Source organism: Galleria mellonella, unplaced genomic scaffold, assembly GCF_026898425.1.
Source record: "Galleria mellonella isolate WM207_F2 unplaced genomic scaffold, CSIRO_AGI_GalMel_v1 utg38, whole genome shotgun sequence".
Taxonomy (NCBI): domain Eukaryota; kingdom Metazoa; phylum Arthropoda; class Insecta; order Lepidoptera; family Pyralidae; genus Galleria; species Galleria mellonella.
The window spans coordinates 8,619,742-8,646,568 of record NW_026442090.1 but is presented as its reverse complement, the minus strand read 5'-3'; the positions used below and the strand labels follow the sequence as shown (position 1 = coordinate 8,646,568).

Sequence of the window (26,827 nt, the reverse complement as noted above, 5' to 3'; positions counted from 1 at the left end):
ATCGCAAAGGCAGAATTCGAGTCTATGATTAAATTAGGTATTGCTCGACCATCGGAAAGCTCCTGGGCCTCGCCATTACATCTGGTACCGAAGAAGGATAACGGATGGCGGCCTTGTGGAAATTACCGAATGCTAAATGCTCGCACCATTCCTGACAGATATCCAGTTAGACATGTTCATGACTTCACACACAGTATAGCAGGTTGCACAGTATTCTCAACAATAGATCTTGTCAAAGCCTATCATCAAATCCCAGTAAATCCAAGCGATATCCACAAGACTGCCATCACAACACCGTTCGGGCTATATGAATTTCCTGCCATGACGTTTGGTTTACGAAATGCTGGGCAGACTTTTCAGCGTTTTGTTGATGAAATGACGCGTGGATTGGATTTTGTTTACCCTTACATTGATGACTTCTTAGTCTTTTCCAAAAATGAGGATCTTCATGAGCAGCATCTGCGTATACTATTCAATAGATTGAAAGATTACGGAATTGTCATCAATATTTCAAAATGTAACTTTGGTCGGTCTGAAGTAAAATTTCTTGGATATAATATATCAGCCAATGGTATCAGACCTCTTGATGAGAAAGTTGAAGCGATCAAATCGTTTCCTCCTCCCAAGACAGTTCGAGAACTCCGCAGATTTTTAGGGATGCTGAATTTCTACAGACGATTCATTCCCAGCGCTGCCGAAGTTCAAGCACCTCTACATGCTCTCATGACTGGCTCAGTTAAAGGTTCTTACCCTATCAACCTGTGTGATGATACCCTTCAAGCCTTTGAAGATTGCAAAGAGAGTCTATGCCGCGCTACACTTCTTGCTCATCCGGATTGCCAATGCAGACTTGGTCTTGTGACAGATGCTTCAGAAACTGCAATCGGAGCCGTCTTACAACAATATAAAGATGGAAATTGGCAACCGTTAGCCTTCTTTTCACGTAAGCTAACCTCAGCGCAGCAAAAATATTCTCCTTATGATCGAGAGCTGCTTGCCGTGTACGAAGCATTAAAATATTTTAGACACATGGTTGAAGCCAGGGATTTCACGATCTTTACAGATCATAAACCATTGTGTTACGCCTTTCACCAACGCAGGGATAAATGTTCACCGAGACAGTTTCGTCATCTGGATTTTATATCCCAGTTTACAACTGACTTGAGACACATCTCGGGAAAGGACAACCTAGTCGCAGACACATTGAGTAGAGTGGAAGAGGTGGAACTGTCTATCAATTTCTCTCAACTTGCCGAGTCACAAGCAGCTGATCCAGAATTAAAGAATCTGTTAGAACATGGAACTTCATTACGTTTGGAGAAGGTGAAGATACCTGGAACGCATGCAGAATTATATTGCGATGCGAGCACTCCAATTCCTAGACCCTACGTAACAAAGTCCATACGCAAACAAGTCTTTGATAGCCTGCATTCATTGAGTCATCCTGGTGCTAATGCAACAATCAAGTTAGTAGCAGAACGCTATGTATGGCCAGGGATTAAAAAAGATTGCAGAGAGTGGACGCGTACATGTCTAGCTTGTCAACGTTCTAAGATAACTAGGCATGTATCCTCACCTTTAGGTACCTATCAGCTGCCACGAGCTCGATTCATGCATGTTCATATAGATCTCATCGGACCACTTCCAATCTGTAATGAAAATCGCTATTGCCTCACTGCTATAGATCGATTCACTCGATGGCCTGAGGTGATACCAATACCCGATGCTACAGCTGAAACAGTTGCTAAAGCTTTTCTTGCTGGGTGGATATCAAGATTTGGTTCTCCGGTGGACATAGTTACAGACCGCGGCAGACAGTTTGAATCTTCTTTGTTTCAACATCTTTCAAAAATATCAGGATTTCAGCATAAGAGAACTACGGCATATCATCCTGCATGTAATGGTGTTATAGAAAGATTCCACAGACAGCTGAAAACCGCTATTACCTGTCATACGACAGAGAACTGGATGGAAGTCTTACCTTTAGTTCTGCTCGGGATTCGAAGCGCCTATAAAGAGGACATACAAGCAAGCACTGCAGAGCTAGTCTATGGTGAACCGTTGCGATTACCGGGAGAATTCTTCGACCCAAGCACAGCTGGAACAACAGACGTTACAGAATACACTGCCCGCTTACGCTCGTTTGTTAATAACTTAAAGCCTTCCCCTGCATCAAGACATACGAAACCATCCATATTTATTTATAAAGATTTACCAACGGCTTCACATGTATTTTTAAGAGAAGATGCAGTTCGAACTTCCTTACAACCAGCATACACCGGTCCATATACTGTCCTGGAGAAATCTGAAAAAGTATACAAATTATTAGTTAAAGGCAAACCTGTTACTGTATCAATAGATCGCTTGAAACCTGCCTACATATTAGATGACCGCAGCCTCGCTCTACATGAACCTCTGGACGCCTTACCTCCACCTAAAGAAATTATAAAAACAAGAACAGGACGAGTAGTTAAATTTCCAGATTACTATCGCCCGTAGTAACGGTCTCGGAGGGGAGTGATGTGGCGTATATATATATTGTATATATAACAAACCTTTATAAATACCTTTTGAATTTCTGTAGAAAAATAAATTATAAATAACAGCGCATGCGAAGTTCCGCGCGCAGTATAAATTGGAAATTGTCATTCTTTTTAAAAATATATAGACGTTTGAACATTGAATTAAATATTTTACTTACTCATTTCCCATATATTATTTGAAATCTCAGTACACTGTTTCCAACCTCAGTCTTCTGGGGGGAAGGGATTGTTAGTAATGGGGAGGTAGGTCCCCATCGCTATCAATATACCTTATCAGGTCGACCTCCACGCGGTTCCTCCTGAAAACCATCGTAACTAATTTATCATTGAATTCGTCACGATGGGCTAATTGACCTTCCTTTTCATCCTCACCAATCATCTTTCACTGGTGCCCCGCTAAGGTATATCAATAGCGCAGGCGGGGTAACCATTCCATTATCATCCATCAAAAAAAAAAAACCTCAGTCTTCTGGATACTATTATTTTTTAAAAGGCAATAATAATCACATAGCTTGTTTTTTTTTTACTAACCCGTTTTAGATCAATATAGAAACAATATAGTTCAAACTACTTCTTTTGCCTAAAAAGCAAACAAAAGTTCGTGCCGAAATTAACATGGTTTTCGTCCTTCTTAAATAAAATCACTCGTATAACTAAGGGATACTATTAACATCATAGTCGAATCAACCTGATCGCTGAGATGGAATGCAAAATGTTTACATCCGTATAACCGTATCAAGTTCAGATACTGCTGCTGTTCAGATGCTTGCATACTTTCTACATAAACTGTGTCGAATATATAATCTAGTTATGTAAATGAACAAAAACAAATTCACACAATATAGAACACTAGTCTGCTATGAATTGAGAAAAATACCAACTGATGGTATATCTTCCGTCCTCTTTTTACTAACATATTTGCATAAGAAGAAAAAGATTTACAGTTTTTAGTTTATTCCTTCAATGTGATTTCTTTTTCTTAGCTCCTTCTATATAATTCCTTGTTCTTAGTCTAAAGACAAAATGATCTCTCAAAGCCACAGAGTATATAAATCATTACTTCACACACTGACGTGTGTAAAGTAATGATTAGTGTCGGCACTACCTTTATATTTATGAAACAGAAAATGAATCTATCCAATCATTTTGAGATATCAATCCAATAAAATTTATTACTATTCATAATGTTCTAGAGATATTTGTAATATAATTGTATATAAAATATCGATATCGATTGATATTATAAATGATCTAGTTACTATATAGCGTAAAATTTTCAAATTCAATTAATAAGTTGCATAGGATATATAAAAGTTTTTTGTTCGAAGTGACGTAACCCTGTTTAAAATAGTAAACTAATCTCAACTCTACTTACCTGGAAATTGGAATGAAACTATTTTTTTGTATACATAGTCTCTCTAAACTGTTTCTATATAAATAATAATTTTAAATGAATATCATGCATAAACAATTTTACACTGGCTTCTCCTAAGGTGTATTTATTGTTAGTTAAAGTCAAATTAACAAAGCTAACATGAATTTTATAAAACTTGTTAGTATTCGAAACTTTTCTTCGAGTCGAAACATTCCTCGAGTTTGTATAGTCGGCGCTGGACCTGCAGGTTTTTATGCGGCTATGCACATAACAAAAAATCTTCCAGCAGTCAATGTTGACATAATTGAGAAGCTACCTGTACCATTTGGCTTAATAAGGTAAGTTAATGATAAGCTATTTTTGGACTGATGTTTAACCGCCCCTAATATAATACTATGATATATTTTATTTCTGTGTATTCAGGTATGGAGTAGCACCAGATCACCCAGAAGTAAAAAATGTTATAAATCAATTTACTAAAGTTGCTCAGCAGCCCAATGTAAATTTTTATGGCAATGTTACTTTGGGGAAAGATATTAGAATCAGCCAACTTCGGCAACATTATGATGCTGTTTTACTGGTAATAATAAATTTCTGTATATTAAAACCTAAAATTAAGTATGATTATTCAGATACATTAATTATTGCAATTAATGTATCTGACTTTATTAAACAAAATAAAAGTTATCAACTGTAAGTTTTAAATTCAATCACAACAGTTCATTTAAATTTGAAAATGTTCATAGTATTTTTAATTTAAAAACTTATATTTATTTATTTTTACTTATTAAATATATCCTGTTTAGACAACAAATACTATTATTCATCATCATATCAGCCTAATGACATTAATAATCTATATTAAATGTGTAAGTTTAAGAATGCCTGTCTGATAATGACTTGTAATTACATCTTTATTATAACATTTACTGATGTTATATTTATATTTAACTGCACTACTTTGTTTTTGACTTGCAGACATATGGTGCAGAAGAAGATAAAACTCTGGGTATAGAAAATGAAGAGGCTGACAATATTGTAGCAGCTCGTAGATTTGTTGGATGGTACAATGGCCTGCCTAGTGATAAAGACTTGAAGGTTTGTGATAATAATAATAATAAATTTCCATTATATTACAGAAATATTATAAAAAGTTAAGACATTGATAAGCTAAAAAAGTAAGTCACCTTGTCGGAATATATTGATTTATGACATCATTTTATGATATGATAAATTAAACCACTGCCCTTTTTTACTTTTATAAGCTCTTATTTAATGATTAGTTTTTGTTTAATGAGTATTATTTATACTTATTAACGTTATTTAATTATGATATCATTGTTTTATTTTTGCCTAACAAATAGCTTTTAGATATATCTTAAAAATTTTAATATAATAATGATTTATTTATAATTATATGAAATACCTCAGTGTAAAACAGAAAACTCTAATATATATATATATATATATATATATATTCCAGATATTTCATGATTCCAGCACATTAATAGTAGGTTGATGTTAATCTTTTATAAAAGACAGAACTGTACTCCAGCAGTAGATTATTATTATATTGTGTGATAAGCAGATATTACTTTCAATATATGGTAGCTCATATAGTCTGATAAATTTATTTAATTTATTCAATAAAATTAAATTTTTAGAAAACAAGTAATTTAATTGAAATAATTAATTTAAAGTAAATTAATTTAGTTAGATTTTCTGAAAATTATCTCTTGATTTTCAGATAGATTTATCTGGTGACACTGCTGCTATTCTTGGACAAGGAAATGTTGCACTAGATGTAGCAAGAATATTATTAACACCAATAAATGAACTTAAAAGTACTGACATAACTGATCATGCTCTGAATGCTTTAGCTGAATCCAAAATAAAAGAAGTATATTTGATTGGAAGAAGAGGCCCATTACAAGTGGCTTTTACTATTAAAGAACTTCGGGAACAACTAAAATTAAGTAATTGCCAAACAGTTTGGAGAAATCAAGACTTTGAAGGAGTAGAAAATATGATTAATGATTTACCTAGACCTAGAAAAAGGTTAACAGAACTTATGTTGAAGTCTCTGAATGAATATAAAAGTATACCTATTCATAATGATAACAAATTGTTTAAACCAATATTTTTCAGAGCCCCTAAAAAAATTTTAGTTAATAGCCACAAAAAAATTACTGGGATTGATCTAATTTGCAATGAATTACAGGGGAATAAGTTGGAAGAACAGAAGTGTGTGGCAACAGCAAATACTGAAATCTTAAACTGTAGTTTAGCATTTAGAAGTATTGGGTATAAATGTGTCAAAGCAGATGATGAGATTGTTTTCAATTCTAATGGGTTGGTGGAAAATAGTAAAGGTATTGTAGACAATAATTCTAATACTCTGGCAAAACTTTATGTAGCTGGCTGGCTTGGCACTGGCCCTATTGGAGTGATATTACATACAATGGGAAATGCTTTTCAAGTAGCAAAAGTCATGTGTGATGACTTGAAAAATAAGGACTGTTTCACTGATAAAGGTGGTTTTGAAGAAATAAAAAAAAATTATATAAAAAATAGTAGTCCTATTGTAAATTGGGAAGGCTGGGAGAGAATTGATAAATATGAAATTGAACAAGGTAAATTGAGAAATAAACCAAGAGAAAAGGTATGTAGTATAGAAAAAATGATAGATATAGCTATAATTTAATTTTTTTTTTATTTTTATAATGACTTGGAATGTGCATAGATTGCTGTTAAATTTATATTGAATCAAATGAATTATTAAATACATATTTTTATACTTCACTTTGAAATATAGGTGATATTAATAAATTAAGCTATAAAGATAATTTCCAATTACAATTTTTTGTATAATTTGATTACATCATTAAATTATATATATAATATGTATCTGTAGGTACAATTTTTATAATTTTACTGAAAATAAATTATTTACACTTACAAATTTTTTACTTAATTTGAAAGTTTTAGTAGCTGCTCAGTAGTCTGGTAGGTAACAGGTTTTATGGTTTCAGATTTGAATGAATAAGATATGTAGTCTTTTTTTAAGTTAAAAGAATCAGATCCCCATCCATGTTATCGGTAGTATTATATTTTCTTTGCAACTGCTATATGTTGGGTAGCATTAGCAAAGATTTTGTTATTCCTTGTTTTCAGGGCACTGGTGAGCTATGATTGATAAGGATAAGAGCACGTTAGTACCTAAGTTCAATGTGATGAATTCCACAAGAAACAACCAAAATGGTTTTCTTAAGAGGGCATGCTGTTATTCTAGCAATGTGACCTGCTAGATTCTCATTACTAATAATCTACCCGAAGGCTATTTAAAAGACATTGCTCAGCAATAAGATAACCTTCTGTACTACACGAATTAAAAATTCTTCAACAATTCATGCAATATTGGTACAATAAAGTGCTAAATCAATCTCTTATCCCGCACACGATATAAGTTATAAACTTGTAAATTCTAATTCGGCTTGCAAAATACAAAGAAAGAGGGGAGTCTCCTCCCCGCCCTCTCTCTCCCTCTCCCTCCCCCGATTGAATTTTGTAGTGATGTGATACGTTAATATAATTACTATTACCAAACCAATCGTGCAATATCATAATTAAGGAAAATGTAGATAGTCTGTTTAAAGATTTACACTGTACGCGCCATTTTTTTTAAAATACGTGTAGTTATTAAGTGGTAACATTATTATAGGTTAATCAATGTGTATTTATGACTGCGACTGAAGGACTTACGTTCATGATCATGAATTAATTTAAAAAAAAATCAATTTGTCAATGTCAGTTGTCACTGATTTTCCTTTTAATATTGAAGACTAGGCAGCATGGTCTCCTACCTTAGCCTGTTCCACAATGGACCAACGTACTAAAAAAAAATTATGTCAGTAAGCCAGGATCATTTTTTGAAAAATAAATAAAAAGTAACCTAAATTTTTGTACAACTATTCTTATTTAAAACTATCTACATATAGCAAATTTAATTAAAGTTAGATGTGATTTGAAATACGTAAATCTAAGTTATAAGAGAAATATTTGTGTTTAAATTATTTTAAGTATTCGATATTTAATAACAATTGTATAATTTCATCGACATGCCAATGGCAAACGATCTTATTAAAATCGGTGACTACATAGTTATTCAAAAACAAAATTATAGAAAATTGCATAAATTAAATAAGCCTAATTCCACCATTATGTTAGGGCGCGATAGTATCAATCTTACTGGTATTGCATGCTGTCCGTATTACTCAATTTTTAAAATGATATCTTCTGGAAATAAAAAGAACAAAGAATATAATTTGGAATTAACAGATATAGCTGTTAATTTAAAGGACGAAATCGACGTAAAAATATCTGGTAATGATAATAGGAATATTGTGGATGATGGTCGGTCTCAAAAGTTAACTGCTTCCGAAATAGAAAATTTAAAAGTGGATGCCTATAGAGCATCTGATATTGTAGAGACATTAATAACGAATTCTAGTACATTCCATAATAAAACAGAGTATTCACAAGATAAGTATTTGAAAAAAAAAGAAAAAAAGTATTTTGAGTATATTCAAATTTTACGACCAAACTTAAGAATAATTGCTGAAATTATGTACAAGTTGGATGCAAATAAAATTCAAGGGATTCGTGTTGATACATTGTCACAAGTGATATCATTTGCTAATGTATATTCTGAAGGAGTTCATTTGCTTTATGATTCTGGGTCAAATGGCCTTATGGCTGCTGCATTACTAAGTGCCATAGGAAGTGGAACCTCTGGGAAACTTGTACATATGCATCCAGGGAACATGTCACAGAAGCAAGCTTTATTGGCAATGAATTTTGAAGGAGAACATTTAAATAGATGTATTTCTGTGAATGTTTATTCAGTATTGAGGCAATTTCACCAAGGATGCGACACTAATAATACATCATCAGAGGTCATAGAAAATAGTTTAAAAAGAAAAAATGATGAAGTAATAGACCATAAAGTGAAAATACCAAGATTGGAAAATGATGTAATAAGTGAGATTGTACCTAATGTAGATTGTGATAGTTCTGAGCAAACTCAGCCAGAACCTAAGAAGCCAAAATGGCATTTTGATAATATAGCAGCATCAGAATTAATTAGAGATAAAGTAGATTCATTAGTGATTACTTGCAAGGAGGACCCTCAAAATATATTCAAAGAACTGATGGAATTTGTAAAACCTGGACGACCTTTCGTAATTTATTACCCAGTAGCAGAACCATTGCAGCAGTTATATTTGACATTAAGATCATACAGTAATGTGGCTGCTCTTCGACTTATAAACAATTGGATGAGAAACTATCAGGTTAGCAGTAGAATATATTGCATTGTACATATATTGTAATCAAAGTGTTATATTTATTAAGCTGGGATAGTACTGCCTACTACACTGCAATACTAATCAGATCTGTATGCTCTAGATCAGTGTTTCCCAATCTTTTTATGCCATGCCTCACTTGAACATTTCTAAAATTTTTATGCTCCCATACATAATTTTTTCTGACATTGCATTTAAATGGTTTCGAGCAAGAGGGTTAAAAACGCTTCGAGTTCATTTTTAAATTGCCTCCCCTTTAACTATCAAATTGCCCTCCTGTGGGGCATAGGCCCCACGTTGGGAAACACCGCTCTAGATTGTGTTTCCACATGTTCAAATGTTTGGAGTTTCATAATAGGCAATTATAGCTCTAGGTGTTTAGATCCAAATTATTTTTTAAGATGTTTGGATGCAAATTATACTCAATCAAATATTTGGTGCTTTGTTTGGCACCTAAATATAGTCAGGTCAAACAAAAGGCTGTATTTGCAGGCTAAATCCAACAAAGTTAATTGTAGAAAAATACTGGATGATTGGTCATAACTTCAGATTTGTAATGTTTTAGTAAATGGCCAGAAAAACATTTAATATTAGCATATGGCATTCTGACTATCAAAAATGCTTGTATTTAAGTTTATTTGAATAAAAAATATTCTTGTTCATATTATGAATATTATACATAATCATTTGCAGCCTCTGAAAAAAGCTTCCATATATATCATTGAAATTACTAAAGATATTAGTGGTTCTTAGATTTAACATCAAATTTAGTTTGAAAAAATAATTGACAAGTATTGTTGCGTTCATACCCAGATTTACAATTAATCCTCCATGGGATAAGAAAAGACAATGGAGCATTGGTAGCCTCTAATTTTAAACAAAACCACCAGTGTTTTTATTTCAAAGAGGAGGAAAATATGAGTCTTATTAACTTTTACATGTATCTTCATCTACTGATAGATATAAGATAAAAGTAGCCTTAGTCCTTTGGAACTGTCCTTTTGGATGGACACAAATATTATGTGTATAACAAATTTCATTACAATCGGTTAAGTTGTCAAATTGCCATGAGGCAGTGGCGTAACAATAAGGTGGCAGAGTGGGCAAAATGTATGAGACCATGAGCACAGGAAGAACATTTATTGCATGAATTTGTAAAAAAATTTAATAATTTAAGAATTAGAGTATTAACTCAAGAAATATAAATTAACATGATTTCACTAAGGTAGTTCCAAGTAAAACAAAAATGCATTATAGTATGTATATTTACTTAGTGATGTAATATATAATAAAAATGAAACTACAACATGAAGCTTTTTCAGATAGAGGACCCCACCTAATTAATTTATCACAGGTCTCATATAGCATAGTCACACCACTGTTAAGCAGTGACAAACACACTTTCATTTTTATAATATTAGTAAGGATTATTATTTCCTTTCTTTTTCAGGTATTACCAGAGAGAACACATCCAGAAGTAATGATGAATGGATCTAGTGGATTTTTATTAACAGGTTATATACTGAAATAATAGTCCTGATTTAATAATATGCTGTACATTTTAATATGTACATACTATTGTATATTTATAGAATAAGAAATGAAATATTATAGCAGTTTTTTACAAATTTATTTTTCATTTACTCAAATGCACATACCATATTCTAAATGCATTATAAAATTTGATGATCAGTGTGATTGACATGCCATCTTATATAGTACTAATTATAAAGAAAATCTTTTCTTCTAAAGTAAAATGTTATGGATGTAATGTGAGGACTACACATACTAAGCACAATTTAATAGGTACATTTCTTTTATAATAGTATGTATAGTAGATATATTATTGCTTTATGATTTTTCGTTGTAATAACACATTCATAAATTCTATCATACCAATTTCCTTCTAAAATTTTGTATTTTCATAAAATTGTCAAAGATTTTATAAAAAACATTTATTCGAAATATGCATCTATAGTTGAAAACTGTCAATAAACACTACCTACGTAAATAGTCTTTCCAGATTTACATAATTTGTTTTTAACTAATGTAACTGTACAAAAATGTGTCCGCGGTTTAATGAGTAGGATTATACTGTACTTTTGGAATTTATGAGGAATGTAAATCAGTCTAATATATGGGTTGCATTTAATGTTGTTTTAGAAATTAACTTATTTCTCATCAATGCTCAAACACATAAAATATGCCTGTTGCGACTCTTGAAGCAAAATGGTCGAAAACTAGGATCGCAAATGTTGATATAAGACACTCATGTTTAACTGCCTTAACACAGATTCTATGGAAAATTTGCCCCCACTACTCTCATTGATCAACTTGTTTTTTTTTATTCAAAAGGACATTATGATGGTGGCAACATATGCTACTATCATATAATGGATACCAACACAAGTAGAGAATTAATTGCACTTGTTTTTGTTTTAACATTTGGAGTCGCCTCTGTATATAAGTAATGTTTTAGACAAGAATAAAATTTTACTTTGAATTTGTGTTTGAGCTTACATGGCGTAAACCTATAAGCATTATATATTAAATTCTAAGTAGCCATAATTAATTATTCGAGAGAGGAACATTATGAAAATAATCATATATATATATATATATAGAATGATATGAAAAAATTTTGGCACTTACATGGTGGTCAGTGCGCTTGTTCATTATCTAATATATCTAAACCATGGGAATACAATTATAAGGATTGAATTATTCAAGTATTTTAATTATATTTGAATAGATGTAGTGACTGCAAACAATTTGGTACAATACATTCACATAAGGTATTCTTTAATAATTGTTATTTTATCATCTCATCATTAATAAATTTATTTTCACTGTTTCTACAAGCACCATCTATCAAAACTGATAAGCACCTATAAGGTCACTACACCATTGCAATAACATCTAGATGTCACTACAAAGTTGATTTTAGCAATTGATTTTATTCAATGACAAAAGAAACATTGTTCATAAAAATTGTCATAAACATATAAATTAACTTGTTCATATAACTCTAGTGAACGGTGGACATGTATTTGTAGCATAAATGCAGTCATAATGGAAATGCGAGTGATATGATTACATGGAAGCAACAGCGATTGATACATGCCTATAAGCATTTCATATGATACAAAAACTATTTTACGCTTGCGCTCTACGCTTGTAAATATTAATTCATTCAAATAATTAAATAACATATATTACTCATATATTACAGAATATTATCATAAAATAAAAACATTTGTTTATAAATATTATAATTTCTTTAAACCTAAGTATTCATATCTAAAACTGAAAAGATAACAAAAGTCATAAAGAAGATATAAGGGAGATCTTTTGAAATTATGAGTGTAATGTGCGAATTCACAAATTATATTGTACTTATTGACTGACAGCTGAATGAGAAACAAAACATAAATAATACTAAAGCAGCTGAACAGTCATAATGTAGAAATGGATAATATTTCGAGCGATAAAAATACTGAATCAGCGACTAACCGTCAGCGTGTAATGAGTCGCTAAATATTGATTTTTTAATCACTTCCAATTTTATCAATTCAATTTTAATTAATTTATTGCCCGATTGAATTTTATACTATAGTAGAATATATTAAATTTTAGTGCTCTCCTAATCTAACGGAGGCTGGAGCAAATATACTAGTCCTATGTGGAAAATTATTCCATGTCTTAAACCTGTATATTGTATTGTTGATTGTATCAAAATACGAAAAGATTAACAAATACTGCATCAGAGTTTGCAACATAAAAGTTATTGAAGATATAAATTATACAAACACTGCACATGCAGTAAGGTTAAGTATTAATGTTAAATTTAAGCTTTGGTATTGGTGTTAATATGTTGAAAGGCATATACTGCTGCAGCCAGTACTATGCGTAAAAGCTGTAGCGCGGGCGGAGGCGTAGGCGGACGCCGGCCACGAGTCGTCACGAGCTAGTGGTCGCAGTCTCCTCGCCCAGCTATGATGAGTCTTCATCGTACCATGTACGAAAATCACAGCTCTCATCATAATCATCCTGAAATGTATTTGTACATTTTTATTACACTTTTAAAATCAATATTGGATGAGCTGAAATGCAATTCCCTAGTCGTAGTTCCATATTTCATACTTTTTGTAAACAGAGGCTACCATGTCATAGTATATTTTGTGATTTCCATGACGCTGCTCATGTGTATAGGTGATGGGTACTACGTTCGATCAGGGGAGCTAAGCTCGTTTGTCATTTTAAGTTTCATAAAAACAAGGCTTTTTGCAATCTTTATTTATTATAATACTAGTTTATACCCGCGATTTCGATTGCGTGATCGGGATATGTTACTTAGATATGTTGAACTGGGATAATAAGTAGCTTATATCAAATTACGAGTACAAAAATTGTACCAGTACGAAGTCAGGACGGGCATTTAATTTATAATATTATATTTTATACATTGATAAAATTATGTTTTGTAATGCATTTATGCTTACCGCCATCCAAGCGTGATCGAGGACGTCTTCGGCAGCAAAGCGCAATTCCGGTTGCGGCCGTAGCATGTTCGCCACAAGATCAATAGCACCAGCTGAGACCCGCTCCCAGTGTGGCGCAGGAAACTCTAGTCGCGCCGATAAAATTGCATCAAATAATTTTTCTTGGTCACCATCAGGAGATGAGAATGGAGGGAATCCACATAACAGTATGTAAAGGATGACACCAGCAGCCCACACATCAATCTGTAATCAAATAAGGACACTAAACAGAGAGGTAATATTTGACTAGTTGGGAATGTAATGAAGCTAGTACTGAAAGTTACAAATTCATGTCTGAATAAAAGTCAGACGCATTCTTATACAACAATGAAATACTTAATGATTAAAAGTTCAAGTGTAGGAAATGTAAATACTAGGCGCAGCCGTCCTTGCAACTTGAAACTGTGAGAACCGGTTATTATTGCGTCATTTCTAATTCAAATAGTCAAATTTTAAACGAATTTCGTGAGAAAGTTTCTCACGATATTACGGCCGATTTATTTTATAATTTTACTTATGTAATAGTACAAATTAGTAACTTGTTTTATTTTTTTTATTATTACGAGTAGAATTAGAAGTTTTTTTTTTTCAAAATTGTATAATTTTATGAAATTTTACAACACTGCTACGGCGAAAACTGTATATACTAATTTGTACTTAATTATTGATTAATTATACACTTAATAATTAAATTACAATCAAGTTAACAATATATTATTTGTATTACAATAGTACTACATATTTCATTATACCTTTAGTCCATATCCTGTTTCTAGTAGAATCTCAGGAGCTACGTAAGTAGGTGTGCCGCAGACAGCATGTAATGGCCGCCAAACTTCAACTGCTAGGCCGAAGTCAGCCAGTTTCAAACCGCGTATACTGCCATCGGAGCCTACTTCTACCTAAAATTGTTTATTATGAAATCAATTTCAAATAACAATAATTATATTATTTTCCATTGTTTTCTCAGTATATGCTTGTAATTGTTTATATTTATAATAATTATACTATTGTAACTTTTAGGACAATAAAGTGTATCTATCTATATATTTCCACTGCAGTATTAAATATAGAATTATATTTTATTAATTTTTTTATTATTATTTTAATATGATCATGCAGTAAGAATACATGTATTAGTAGAATATGTTATGTTTGTAATTTGTTTGTATACAAAAATTTTATGGAACAAAATGGAGCTTCATTTATTTATATATATTGGGAATTCTTTGAAAATGATATCGTCCAAGTTGCGTTCACGGCATTCATTTAATCGAGCTCTAAAATTTTCTATGACGGCTCGGCATGTCCGTGATGGCTGCCATTTCGTGACGGATATTTCCTTCTAATTGTGCCAAGGAAGTAGGTTTGTTGGCATAAACTTTAGATTTGACGTAACCCCACAGGAAAAAGTCCATAAGGGTTAAATCGGGACTTCGTGGAGGCCAATTTATGTCACCTCTCCTGGATATCAATTTGCCAGGAAAAATTTCACGAATTCGTGGTAAAGATCTGTTGGACGTGTGTGAAGTTGCTTCGTCCTGCTGGAACCATGTTCTTTGGTTATAACCAGGAAAGTTTTGCAGTTCCGGCACGAAGAAGTTGTCTAACATCTCCACATAACGGTCCGAGTTCACTGTAACTGTGCGCACCCTTTCATCTTCAAAAAAGAAAGGGACGATAATCCCGCGCGCCGACATTGCAGCCTATAAGGTTACTTTAGGCGAATGTAGGGGTTTCTGATGTTTGTGTTTTGGATTAGTTGCACTCCAGTATCAACAATTTTGTTTGTTTACATGTCCATTGAGATGGAAATTAGCTTCATCCGAAAAGAATATGTTGGTAAACGTTGAAAAGCGCTCAATCATCTAATTTACGAAGTCAAGCCTCTGCCCAGCATCCTAAGGCTTTAATTCTTGCACTAATTGAATTTTGTAGGGGTGCAGCTTTAAATTTTTGAGTAAAATGCGGAACAACGACGATCTATGCACGTTTAAAGCATAAGCACGCTTTCAAATCGAAAGGTCTGGGTTATCACGAACAGATTGAGAAATACTGTCTATGTTTTCGACCGTTCTCAAAGACCTTGGACGTGGATTTTGATTTTTCCAGCGTTGAACCGGTCTCTTAAAACTTTTTCACCCATTTATCAATGAGTTTAGGGCTTGGCGCGTCATTTAAATGTAGAATATTGCAATATTTTCTACGCGCTAGTCGCTGAATTACTGTTTTTGTAAAACTCGCGTACGCACAACGCACGATCCGCTCCCGAGAAACGCTCCATAGCGACTAAATTCCCAGAAGCTAGGCTACCGAACGACATACCCCCGCGCCCCTCAGAATAGTTGCATTCGCTTAATAACAAAAACAAATGTCACCTTTCTTTTGAAACACCCAGTACTGTACTGGCCCTCTAGACAAGTCACAAGCGAATTCGTCGTCGACATCGCTAGCGAGTCCGTGAGTTGGAATGAGTCATCCGGCGTTGCTATCTCATTCTATCTCACGGACTAGCTAGCGATGTCGATTCCATCGGCGAATTCGTTTGCCATTTGTCTAGAGGTCCTGGTAAAGCGTAGAATAGATTGCAAACAGGTCCACGCAGAAGTAATGGGCAAAAGTTAGTAATATAATTATGGATGATTATCTTTCAATTACTCTTAGAGAAGTTAACTAGTAATTAATTAATCGTGATACAACCAAAAGAGTCCTTAGTAAATAAGCTACAATATATTGTACCTATTTAAGATGTACTACGTTCCGACATACAAAATGTAAATAGGCAAGATTAAGCTTATCGGATTTGAAAACAATGATGCAATTACTATAAAATCGTATTATGAGTAGAACATGATAAAGATGATGTATCAATTGCGTTAGTCATTCGCTTACCAATAGATTCTCGGGTTTGATGTCACGATGCACTATTGAAAGCGAGTGTAGGTATGCAATAGCTGATGTTAAATGGCCGATTAGCAAACGGGCTTGTGGTTCAGAAAATTTGGAAGCAGCCGCGATACTATCAAATAAATCGCCACCTAGAAATATAAATTATTTTAGTGTATTGCAAATATAAGCCTAATGCGGGATAACGTAAATATAGTGTTATTAAATTATTAATCAATTAGTTGGATGACACGACTGATGTAAACAATGTATGATGATGTAACTTATGTATTATCAGTTATTTAATCAGTAAGATTTATGCAACAGCTAATTAAAGATAATGTAAATCAAAATATTATAATAATAAAAAAGACAAAAGTAAACAAGATCTTTCTTAAGTTGAATTTATATAACGGTATGGCAATTGTCAGAATTTCGTAGGGGTTTAACCTGTTATAATGATATTAAGATATTAAGCACATAATAGTGAAAATGATTTCGAAATTTTCATAAACAGACTAAAGTGAGAATGTTAGAGAAATAAAATAGCAAAAATATAAAGGGATGCAAAATATATTGTTGTATACATACCACTAACTAGTTCCATAATTAGGAATAGCCATTCGGGACTGTCTTGTTCTTCAATTAATGATACGATACGAGGGTGGCACAATTTCCGCATTACTCGTACCTACGAATATAGTACCTTTTTAATACTAAGACAAAATTTTAATAAAATGAGAAAATATATTGAAATATAACGACTCCGTAGTAATTTTATATAGTGATATTCAATACTTGATTGCGGTTTTCATGTTGTATGTATATGTAGCGATATTATTCGCCAGTTATGGAAAAACCAATTTTGATCGTTCTTTTTGTAATAGAAAGGATTTATGTGTTGCTTCTATAGTAATTTAGCTAAGAAAGTGTAATTTTATTTCAGAATTTTTTTAAAATATTTAGTTCCGATAGTATGTGCACCTGACATCAAGAAACTCTTACTATTAATATTATAAATACGAGTATGAAAATTTGTAAATTTTTTAGAAAGTTTGAAATTTAGACATTTTTTACCTTTACTTCGTACGATCACTTAGCATAATAGATCGTATAGCAAGCCCTTAATTAACATATATATATATATATATATATATATATATATATATATATATATATATATATATATATATATATATATATATATATATATATATATAATACTCTGTATTCTCATCTATGAGGGAAAAGGTCACGGGACATAGCTAGAAAGTCATCAGGCATAGCATAAAGCAATGGACAACTCTTATTTTTAATTATATTAAAATATAAACAAGTACCCAATATTTACCTCTGCTTCCACATAATGTTCTTTGCCCTTACACTTGGCTTTGTCTATAATTTTGAGAGCGTATTCTTTGTTTGTTGTTTTGTCTTTACAAATTCGCACAACTGCGAAATTGCCGTCACCTGTTAAAAAGATGATAAGTTTGGATTAAAATGAATTTCATTCAAACTGATGTACAATAGAGTTCTTATCAGACTAGAGTAATCAATGAGGCTGACAAATACAGTATCCATTAAAAAAAAAATACAAAATGTGACATAGTCACATTTTATTTATTTTAAACTCTCGTTATGCAGCTTACAGTGAAGAAATCTAATGATACTCTATTAATTAAAATCCATTAGTCTTATTGGTTCTAAGTTATGGTAAAAGTAAAAAAATTGTAAAATTAGAAAATCGTTACCCCTATTTTTCTAGATTCGAATAAATAATTGATTTCTTCATATTTATGTAATCGGTATATGAAATTGAATTTAATAGAAGTTTATGTCTGTCAATAACAAGTAGCGAACATTAAGAGAGATTTTAAATTAAAAAAAAAAAATAACATTCATATATTAAAAAAACAAAAATTAAATTGTCCAATGTGCAAAACACATATATATCAAATTATTTATATATTTAGGCGCATAAAATAGTTATTTATGTGCATCACAGTGCTAGCAAAACAGGTTACTACTCAGCATTATGTCGCAACACAGCTATGCTGCAGTGGTAGTTTTTATAATATCACATAATGAACTGTAATTGCACTATAATCTAGAATATCATTAATTAGTTAATTTATTAATGTACACACATAATGTTTTCTTTTTAATTGGCATATTTAGTACAATTTTAGCATATCTCCATAAATTTAATAAATTAAATAATATTAAAATATATATATATATATATATATATATATAATACAATATCAAATTGATCAATATATATGTTTTTAAATTAACTCATTTTATTATCTAATGTTTACTTTGTGTTCATTATGGTAAAACAAATGATACCTATGATTTTTCCGACGTTATACTTGAGTCTCAGCGGCTGCGGCAGTAGCGGCGCGGCAACATCATCCGCGGCATCGCCGGCGGCGCCGCCGCCCGCTTCGCTGGCTGCTCGAGCGGCCCCACCGCCTGCCTTTACAGGCATACGGGGCTTTGGTCCCGTCCTATGAGTTTTAAATTATAATAAGAATGACGGCTTTTTATGGTGGGAAAATAGACAATAAACAAAAATTATATAGCATTCAAGTTTTTATTATTTTTCTGCAACCTAGAATGGCAAATAAGCCCCATCTGATGGAAAGTGGTAACCGTTGCCTATAGACATGAGCAGTACTATGGACATAACATAGTATACTGTTTCGCCTATGATACCATGTGTTGCCATTCCTGAGGACTCAGGTGTTATTCCTCTGTACCCTGAGAATAAAATCGCATGTAATCTGTGACCTACTACTACCCTCCATTTATAAACCCAACTGATTTTTGTGCTGTTTGATTCAATTGGGTTCAATCAAATTTGTCTTAAATACTACTGTAGTAGTAGTTCTATACAACACATTAAACATCAAATATAATTTGAGTAAATCGAATAGAAAACGTGTATCTATTGACCAAATGTAAAGGAATTCGTAAGGGGGGAAAGGCATTGTTAGCAATGGAGTTTGATATCCCCATTGCTAGCAATATACTCTTTTAGGTCGACCTCCACGTGGTTCCCCCTGGAAACCACCATGAACAATTCTTGTTGAATTCATCACGATGGGCTAACTGACATGCTTCATCCTCACCTCTCATGTCTCACTGGTGCAAACGTACCTTGAATTCCTAGTGATGGGTGTTTTTCTACATTGTAAAACAGCTCTACTCTCTTCAAATTCTAATTCAAAATCTTCTTGATTAACCCTGTATAAAAAAAAGTGAAAAAGTATAAACAATACAATATTGTGGAAGACTACATTTTTACTTTATCACTGATTTGAAACAATACATTATCACATTAATAGTGATATATATATATATATATATATATATATATATATATATATATATATATATATATAATATATATGGGGGGAAAAACACACTGATTAATACGACGGTATCTCCACTAGGTAGAACTATAGAGCGTACATTCTTAAAATTTGGCTGAAAAATTGTTTATTTTACATATGGATAAAAATGGATCAGGAAAGGATATATCACGTGAAATATAAGATATATAAGAACGTGAAAATGATTTGCACGTCACAGACGGAACGTTTCCCGTTAGGATATTTCATATAACTATAAATTGCGTAATAGTTATAGAAACATATAGATAACGTATCTCAGAAAAATATACAAATAGATAAAACAAAGTCATCTGAATTATGCAAATTAATGTGTTTTCAAGAAGCAGCTATATTGCTGAAAAGGCAGTAATTTTAAAAATTAAAATTAAAATATGTATATTCCATACCATACTGTTTGGTCAACTTGATAATAGTAGGCTATAGTTGTATTTTACTTTTGTGGCGGAGGATTCATGCCCAGTAGTGCATTGGTCGCTTTATCATATATTATTTCTTACCCATAATTTAGACCAACTGAGAGAAATAACAAGCAGCCTATGACCTTTTTCATTCCAAATACTATGTATGTGCGTTTCGAATATCATGACAAGAGCAGTTAAGGCGTTAAGAGTTAACAAACAAACCCATAATCAAATTTATAATATTAGAGAGAAATTACCTTTCATTTCCATAAGCAAAAAACACATCTTCATCGTCAAAGAATTGGTGTAGAGCGGTGACAGCGGTGCCCGACTGCGTGAACACTTTCCGAACGCAGCCAGTGTCCAATTTGATACATTCCGTGATCGCTGCGAGTGCGTGCTCCAATGTCGGACTGTTGCGTTTGTTGAGCAACAGTCGGCACACCTGCACGGAAATTACAATACGTTATTACTTTTTCAGCACATACTGAGCGAAAGCTAAAAAGAAGCAACCTTACTTATATAATACTTCTATAGTTCAGTACAAGTTTAGATTCTAATATCTAGTTTGTGCAAAACCGTAACCAGGATAATACAAAATTAAAAATCCAATCGCAACCATACGTAGTCATAAAGATTCAGATCGGTCTATTGGCAAGTCTAATAAATATGTTCAATGTAAATCAAATTCTTGTATAATTTGTTAACGGTCTATTCGACCATGATCTTTAATTTAACATTATAGTATGTAATTGTTGCCAAATTTAAATTTGGCAGTGAACTACTGTTGAGGGTTTAACACTTCAGTGCTTAGGAATGGGAATAAAAAATTAAACCCTTTTACTGTAGCTCCGCAATTCGAGAACACATCCATTGTCATCTTAAAAACTATTGGGATCCTCAGTGTCGACATCTCCATTACTATAGTGTTCTGAGGTCAACTAGAAGATAGGGTCAAAAGCTAGCGTCCAAAAAGCTCGGGGTGCCCAATAGAGCGAAACGGTACTTCACTCCGAGACAAAGATTTGTACAAATCGTAAGTCTGGTCCTTCATAGAGTACTGCTCTCATCTGTGGGCCGGAGCACCTGGATACCAGTGTGGTTCTCTTGACTTGGTTCAAAGACGGGCTATGAAAATTATTGACGATCCCAAGTTCATAGGCGGTATTGAGCTCTTAAGTTTAAAGCGAGACTTTGCCTTTCTTTGTGTTCTACCACTTGTTTAACGGATTGTGTTCTAAAGAATTGTTTGGAATATTGCCTATAGCTATCGATAGGGAATTCATCCTAACACGCTTGGGTCTAAATGGTCACGTATAGTACGGTTTCAGAGAAATTTTCTCCCACGAACGCTCAGGCTGTGGAATAGGCTCTCTGCTGAGGTTTTCCCTAGAGACTACAATATATAGTATACAATACAAAATATACTATATCAAGGTTTTTTTCAGGGTCGGCAAAGCGCACGTGACACCCCTGGTTTTGCAGGTGTTTATAGGCTACAATGACTGTTTACTATCAGATGGGTTGTATACTTGTTTGCCGTTGTACGTTGATATAAAAAAAAATGAGAACAGATGATAGGTGCTATGGCATCACATTGTATTCTACAAGGTCTATAGTGCTGTTCTTGTCTATAGGCGACAATTATCACTTTCTATGAGGTACCGTATTATTAGTAAGGACTTGTAAAGGTCGAAAACCTCCATAAGTACGATTTTTTTTTATAATATACTACGTGCCCCAGCAACTTCGTTCTCGTAACTGTGACATCTTGTTTGACCGAGATAAAGATTGATCTGTGTCCTTTTTCCATGCTAAATGCTATATATATATATGAGGTTGGTGAACTGTGGTGGTAACATACACACTTTTAAATAGATAATATATTAACAAGGACAGTATATAGACAGGTATTATATTAGTCATAAATATTACTAGGATTCACGATTTCATATGTGAGAATTAACAACAATTAAAATTAATAATGGGTAGTATTTAAACATTACCTTGCGAGGTTTCACTCCATTCCTAATTATAGTAACTATCCGTGGTCGAACCACATTGTCGCCGGCTGGGCTAACGCGCGCTGTCCCGTTGCCGGTAGTGCTACTACCATTAGCCTGCAAATAACATTAAGTGTAGCGTCATGTCGTGATACTGTCACGTTATCGTGGCATATAACTGAGTCGGTACTGTTATGTTTAACTGTATATCGTATATATGCTCACGACTGTTATCAATAATGGGCATTTAAGATAATTTTCCAGGAGGGGGAGGTGCTGGTTTCTTTGCATACGTCTTGTTGCACAGTTGAAGGCTTCGCTCAGATCTCGGGGTGGGTCTTCGATATTTATGGAGTAGGCGCCGCAATCCCCCCCGCCCTCACTCTAAAATACACCTATGGTAATAGTCAATACCATAAGTGTCGACTTATTTAATTTTGTGGTGTAGATTGCAACATGATGGGAAACGAGCCTATCGCCGTCTGTCGGATTGGTTTGTTAAAGGTATATTCTATCACTAGTGAATTAGTCAGAAATTACACAGACACAAAATTTTTGGTGTTCGCAAATTCGAACTCATAAATCAATGTAGTATTATGTCACAATGCTGTGTACGAGAATAAACCTAAAATCATAGTTAGTAATGGGGTCTAACTAAAAAAAATGCTGATTGAGTATGTTGCTAGACAATACAAGTAGAAAAATAAAACAAATGAAATGAATAAATACACTTTTGAAAATAAATAAATATTCTTTTTCTATGAATCTAATATTAATACATTTGAACTATAGAACTTGTCCATAAAGAGTGAGGTGTGGCTACAATAGTTACCACGCGTTTTTTTTAATGTTGTTTTAATTATAGCTGTATTATTATGTGTTTCGTGATTCTACTGTGAAGTAGTTGTGTTTGTATGGCTGTATTTTAGTTTGAAGGGTGGGATATGGCAGTGAATTTACAGGATACAGAGGTATTGCGGGCAAAACAGTTTACTCTGTTATGTCCATGGTACTGCTTATGTCTATAAGTGACGGTTACCACTTTCCATCAGGTGGGTCGTCAGTTTGTTTGCTATTCTAAGTTGCATAAAAAAATATGTATGAGTATTAATTATATCTATACTTATATAGATGAGACTATTGTGTTTATATTAGAGTAAATAATGTACCTGCAAATATCGGGACAACCGGTTGTTTGCTCTGGCAGGAGACGGACTTGCACTGTCACTTAATGATTCTGGGCCACTCAGTCTAAAAGACTGAGGTGTCACAGCACTAGCTTCGTAGTCTAGACGTTTAAAAGGCTCGCCAAAACCACTACACACATATGATTGACCATCTTCTAAATCATCTAATTTGCCTATCTGTAAAATTTATTGCTTTTTGAAATATTTATCAACCATTAAAGATTTTATAATTCTAAAAATAGTTTTAAAAGTAGAATTTATAATTTAAAATTCTATTTTTAAGATTATTTTCTTTCCTAGATACAAAAATCTAAAAGACTTTTTTAAACAGTCATGTACATTTTTATAGAAATATATATATGTTGTGTCTGCAAATGAACCTGATCATTTTGACTGACCAGTATAAAAAAATATATTCATTATTCTTCATGTCAAATATTATATAAGGAAATGAATGTTTTAAGCTTTTATGGATCCTAGCTCCATTCAATGTATATTATATAGAAAAAGCAATTTTTTTTTCAATTTGTCTGTTTTAATTTACGTGTACACATATACTGGATGCAGTATTTTCGCTAATTCTAAACAATAAAATTTTTTCATCAATTGAGTTTAAGCAGCGTTTAACATGTGCGCCATAATAATTTTGTAATTTAAGGCATCATTTTTCTTCTATGTCTAAATATATTTGTTGCAATGTAAAACTAAGGTATCTCTCATTATGATTAGTTGAGGTAACAAATGAACACACTCACATTCATAATATTATTAAAAAAAAGCATGAGTAAAAAGAACATGTATTATTATTTACAAATTACTAATATATTTATTATTGCTAAAACAAGTACCTACTGAGGCTGCTTTTTTTTTATTAAATATGATAAATAATACTTACTTTTCTACCCTCAAGGGAGTATATTGTCCTGACACCACTGGGAAGAGTGACATTATCAACAAGCACCCTAGTCAAGTCGGCAGTTAAACTATCAAAAGACCTATGAGATTAAAAAAAATATTATTTATAATTAAAAATGATAATAAACAACATGCATGCATTATAAAAATAAAATATAATCTTAATAGGCAATATGATAACTATTTTTAAACATTTAGCACTAGGCTATGCCTGCATAAATTAGTTTATAGAATATCCTACTTGTTAAATTATAGGATATAACCTGCATCTGAGAATTTTATTTAAATATGTTTAAGCTTGCATAAGCAACAAAACATATAAACATCCTTAATTTTTCACTTTTTGCATTAATAGGATTGCATTTAGGGCTGCTATTGCAAAAAAATAATCTTAACCTTTAACCTTCAATAATAAAATTTTGTATCATAATTAATCAATTTAAATTTAATATCAAAACAACCTGTAAGACGCAAGTGTAAAGGCATCAATAGTGTCAGCTACATGTAAATATTATATGTATCAAAGTCAATGATATAATGATCAATGTGTATTAACAGAAGGATAGTATCCCTATTATTTACTTTAATATGATTGAATAAATATGAAATAATCACTCTTTTATTTGTATTGTTTGTAACTTGTTATACTTGTTAACATGCATAAAAAGTTGTAGAGAAAAAAGATCCAACGAACATTCTTGTTTTAATAATGAAGTGATATTTAAGCAAATGGAACATTCTTTTTATATTTCAAATCCATAATTTTATTAATATCATTATGTCACTGACATTAATAATGTTATCACCATTAGTGTCAACATCAAATTTCAGATTACATCCCAACATACAACAAATTCATGTTTGACACCTTTAATAACAAATATCACTTGCTTCATACTTTATAAGGCATGTAAAACTGTTGTCTAGTTATAGCAGGGCTATGATGTGGCTTTTGTGTCATAGTATAGAATTTCAAATAAAATAAAGGTGGATTAGAAACACCAGAAAATGACACCCTCATATTATTAGTCAATGGAATTATTTTCTTCAAAGATTTGTAAAATCACAAAAATGTAGAAAAACACTTGGAATAATATTAATTAATATAATACATACATCATTGACTAATATGATCTACATGATTTGAAGGGCTGACAGGCATGTAATGTTTACATTGTTTCTATTTTATATATATTTGTAAAATAAACAGAAAACCTTAAAGGTAGCATGGTTAAAAAGATATAATGGAGTGCCAAGAAATAGGCCATCAAGAACAAAAGTTTATTATTTTATAAAGTTTGATTGAATTAGTAAATAGACAATCTATTAAGAGTCTGAAAATTTAATTCAGGAATAATCAAGACTAATACATAAATGAAATGTTATTATCGACAGACATATGCTAGAATGATTATTTTATTGTGTCATGCTCCATCACAGATGTGTAGGTAGATAGTTGGGTGAAAGTGCTTGAATAAAATATATTAGAATTATTTAAATAGCTATAAATTATTGTAACTCACCTGTATCTTTCTGGCAAGACTGGGATTATAACACCTGAATAAAATTTATCCCCATTTCGAAAAAACCTAACTCGTTTCGCTTTCCGCGCTGGTTGTGATCGAAGCATTACGTTACGTCGGTTCGTCCTACTTTTCATAATTTCCATATCGCTAAAATCTTTTTCAAGCTCACAAACGGAGCTCGATCGACTACCACTACGGCTCAGATTATTCTCCATCCTGCTGAAAATAAAGAAAGTTAGAAAAAAGTTACGATGTCACCTAACGGATATCTTTTGCTAACACGATTCGACCCTCACCTTATTTTGTTTCGGTTTAAAATTACACAATTATTTTATACACGAATTCAAGTCATTACTTTCAATTATATCTCATTTTGTACAACTTCGTTATCTATACAATTTGCGAAATAATTAAACTAAGATTTCCGAAAATATGAATCACAGAAATCAGCGCAAAACGAACACTAGAACGATTAATGAATGAATGAATGAAATAAGAGTATAGACGATTTCTGAATTATAGAGACAAATGATTACTTGAACTTGAAATAATGAATGAATAAGAATGAATCAGGCCAGCAATTTAATTACTGAATAGCTATTGGTCCTAAATGTGACTCCATTACTTTAATTTTCTTATTAGCCAATAACCTGTGCAAAAATGAA

At 32.4% G+C, this 26,827-nt stretch overlaps 3 protein-coding genes across 5 annotated transcripts; 2 read left to right on the top strand and 1 right to left on the bottom strand.

Annotated features, from left to right (window-relative positions):
- Nucleotides 1–3,898: 3,898 nt before the first annotated feature.
- LOC113522504 (NADPH:adrenodoxin oxidoreductase, mitochondrial) lies at nt 3,899–7,260 on the top strand. 2 transcript variants are annotated; one of them, XM_026908203.3, is made up of 5 exons: nt 3,899–4,256; nt 4,342–4,498; nt 4,897–5,016; nt 5,666–6,580; nt 7,093–7,260. In XM_026908203.3, exons 1-5 carry the CDS (start codon nt 4,078–4,080, stop codon nt 7,108–7,110), a joined length of 1,389 nt encoding a protein of 462 aa, XP_026764004.1. In that variant the 5' UTR covers nt 3,899–4,077; the 3' UTR covers nt 7,111–7,260. The 2 variants fall into 2 exon arrangements, with proteins under 2 accessions (XP_026764004.1, XP_026764003.1); XM_026908202.3 differs by lacking the exon at nt 7,093–7,260 and having other exon boundaries at nt 5,666–6,869.
- A 552-nt stretch (nt 7,261–7,812) lies between these two features.
- LOC113522444 (tRNA (adenine(58)-N(1))-methyltransferase non-catalytic subunit TRM6) lies at nt 7,813–10,909 on the top strand. Its single transcript, XM_026908121.3, has 2 exons — nt 7,813–9,269; nt 10,732–10,909. The coding sequence occupies exons 1-2, from the start codon at nt 8,037–8,039 to the stop codon at nt 10,810–10,812; spliced, it is 1,314 nt and encodes a 437-aa protein (XP_026763922.2). The 5' UTR covers nt 7,813–8,036; the 3' UTR covers nt 10,813–10,909.
- On the bottom strand, nt 10,529–26,666 carry LOC113522443 (serine/threonine-protein kinase GA29083). 2 transcript variants are annotated; one of them, XM_026908118.3, is made up of 14 exons: nt 26,459–26,666; nt 26,160–26,381; nt 24,617–24,716; nt 23,704–23,898; nt 22,538–22,651; nt 20,789–20,976; nt 19,874–19,960; nt 19,061–19,221; nt 18,060–18,178; nt 17,300–17,399; nt 16,715–16,860; nt 14,575–14,724; nt 13,784–14,026; nt 10,529–13,331 (listed from the first exon to the last, which is right to left on the bottom strand). In XM_026908118.3, exons 2-14 carry the CDS (start codon nt 26,375–26,377, stop codon nt 13,275–13,277), a joined length of 1,878 nt encoding a protein of 625 aa, XP_026763919.1. In that variant the 5' UTR covers nt 26,378–26,381; nt 26,459–26,666; the 3' UTR covers nt 10,529–13,274. The 2 variants fall into 2 exon arrangements, with proteins under 2 accessions (XP_026763919.1, XP_026763920.1); XM_026908119.3 differs by having other exon boundaries at nt 26,160–26,378; nt 26,459–26,665.
- Nucleotides 26,667–26,827: the final 161 nt, after the last annotated feature.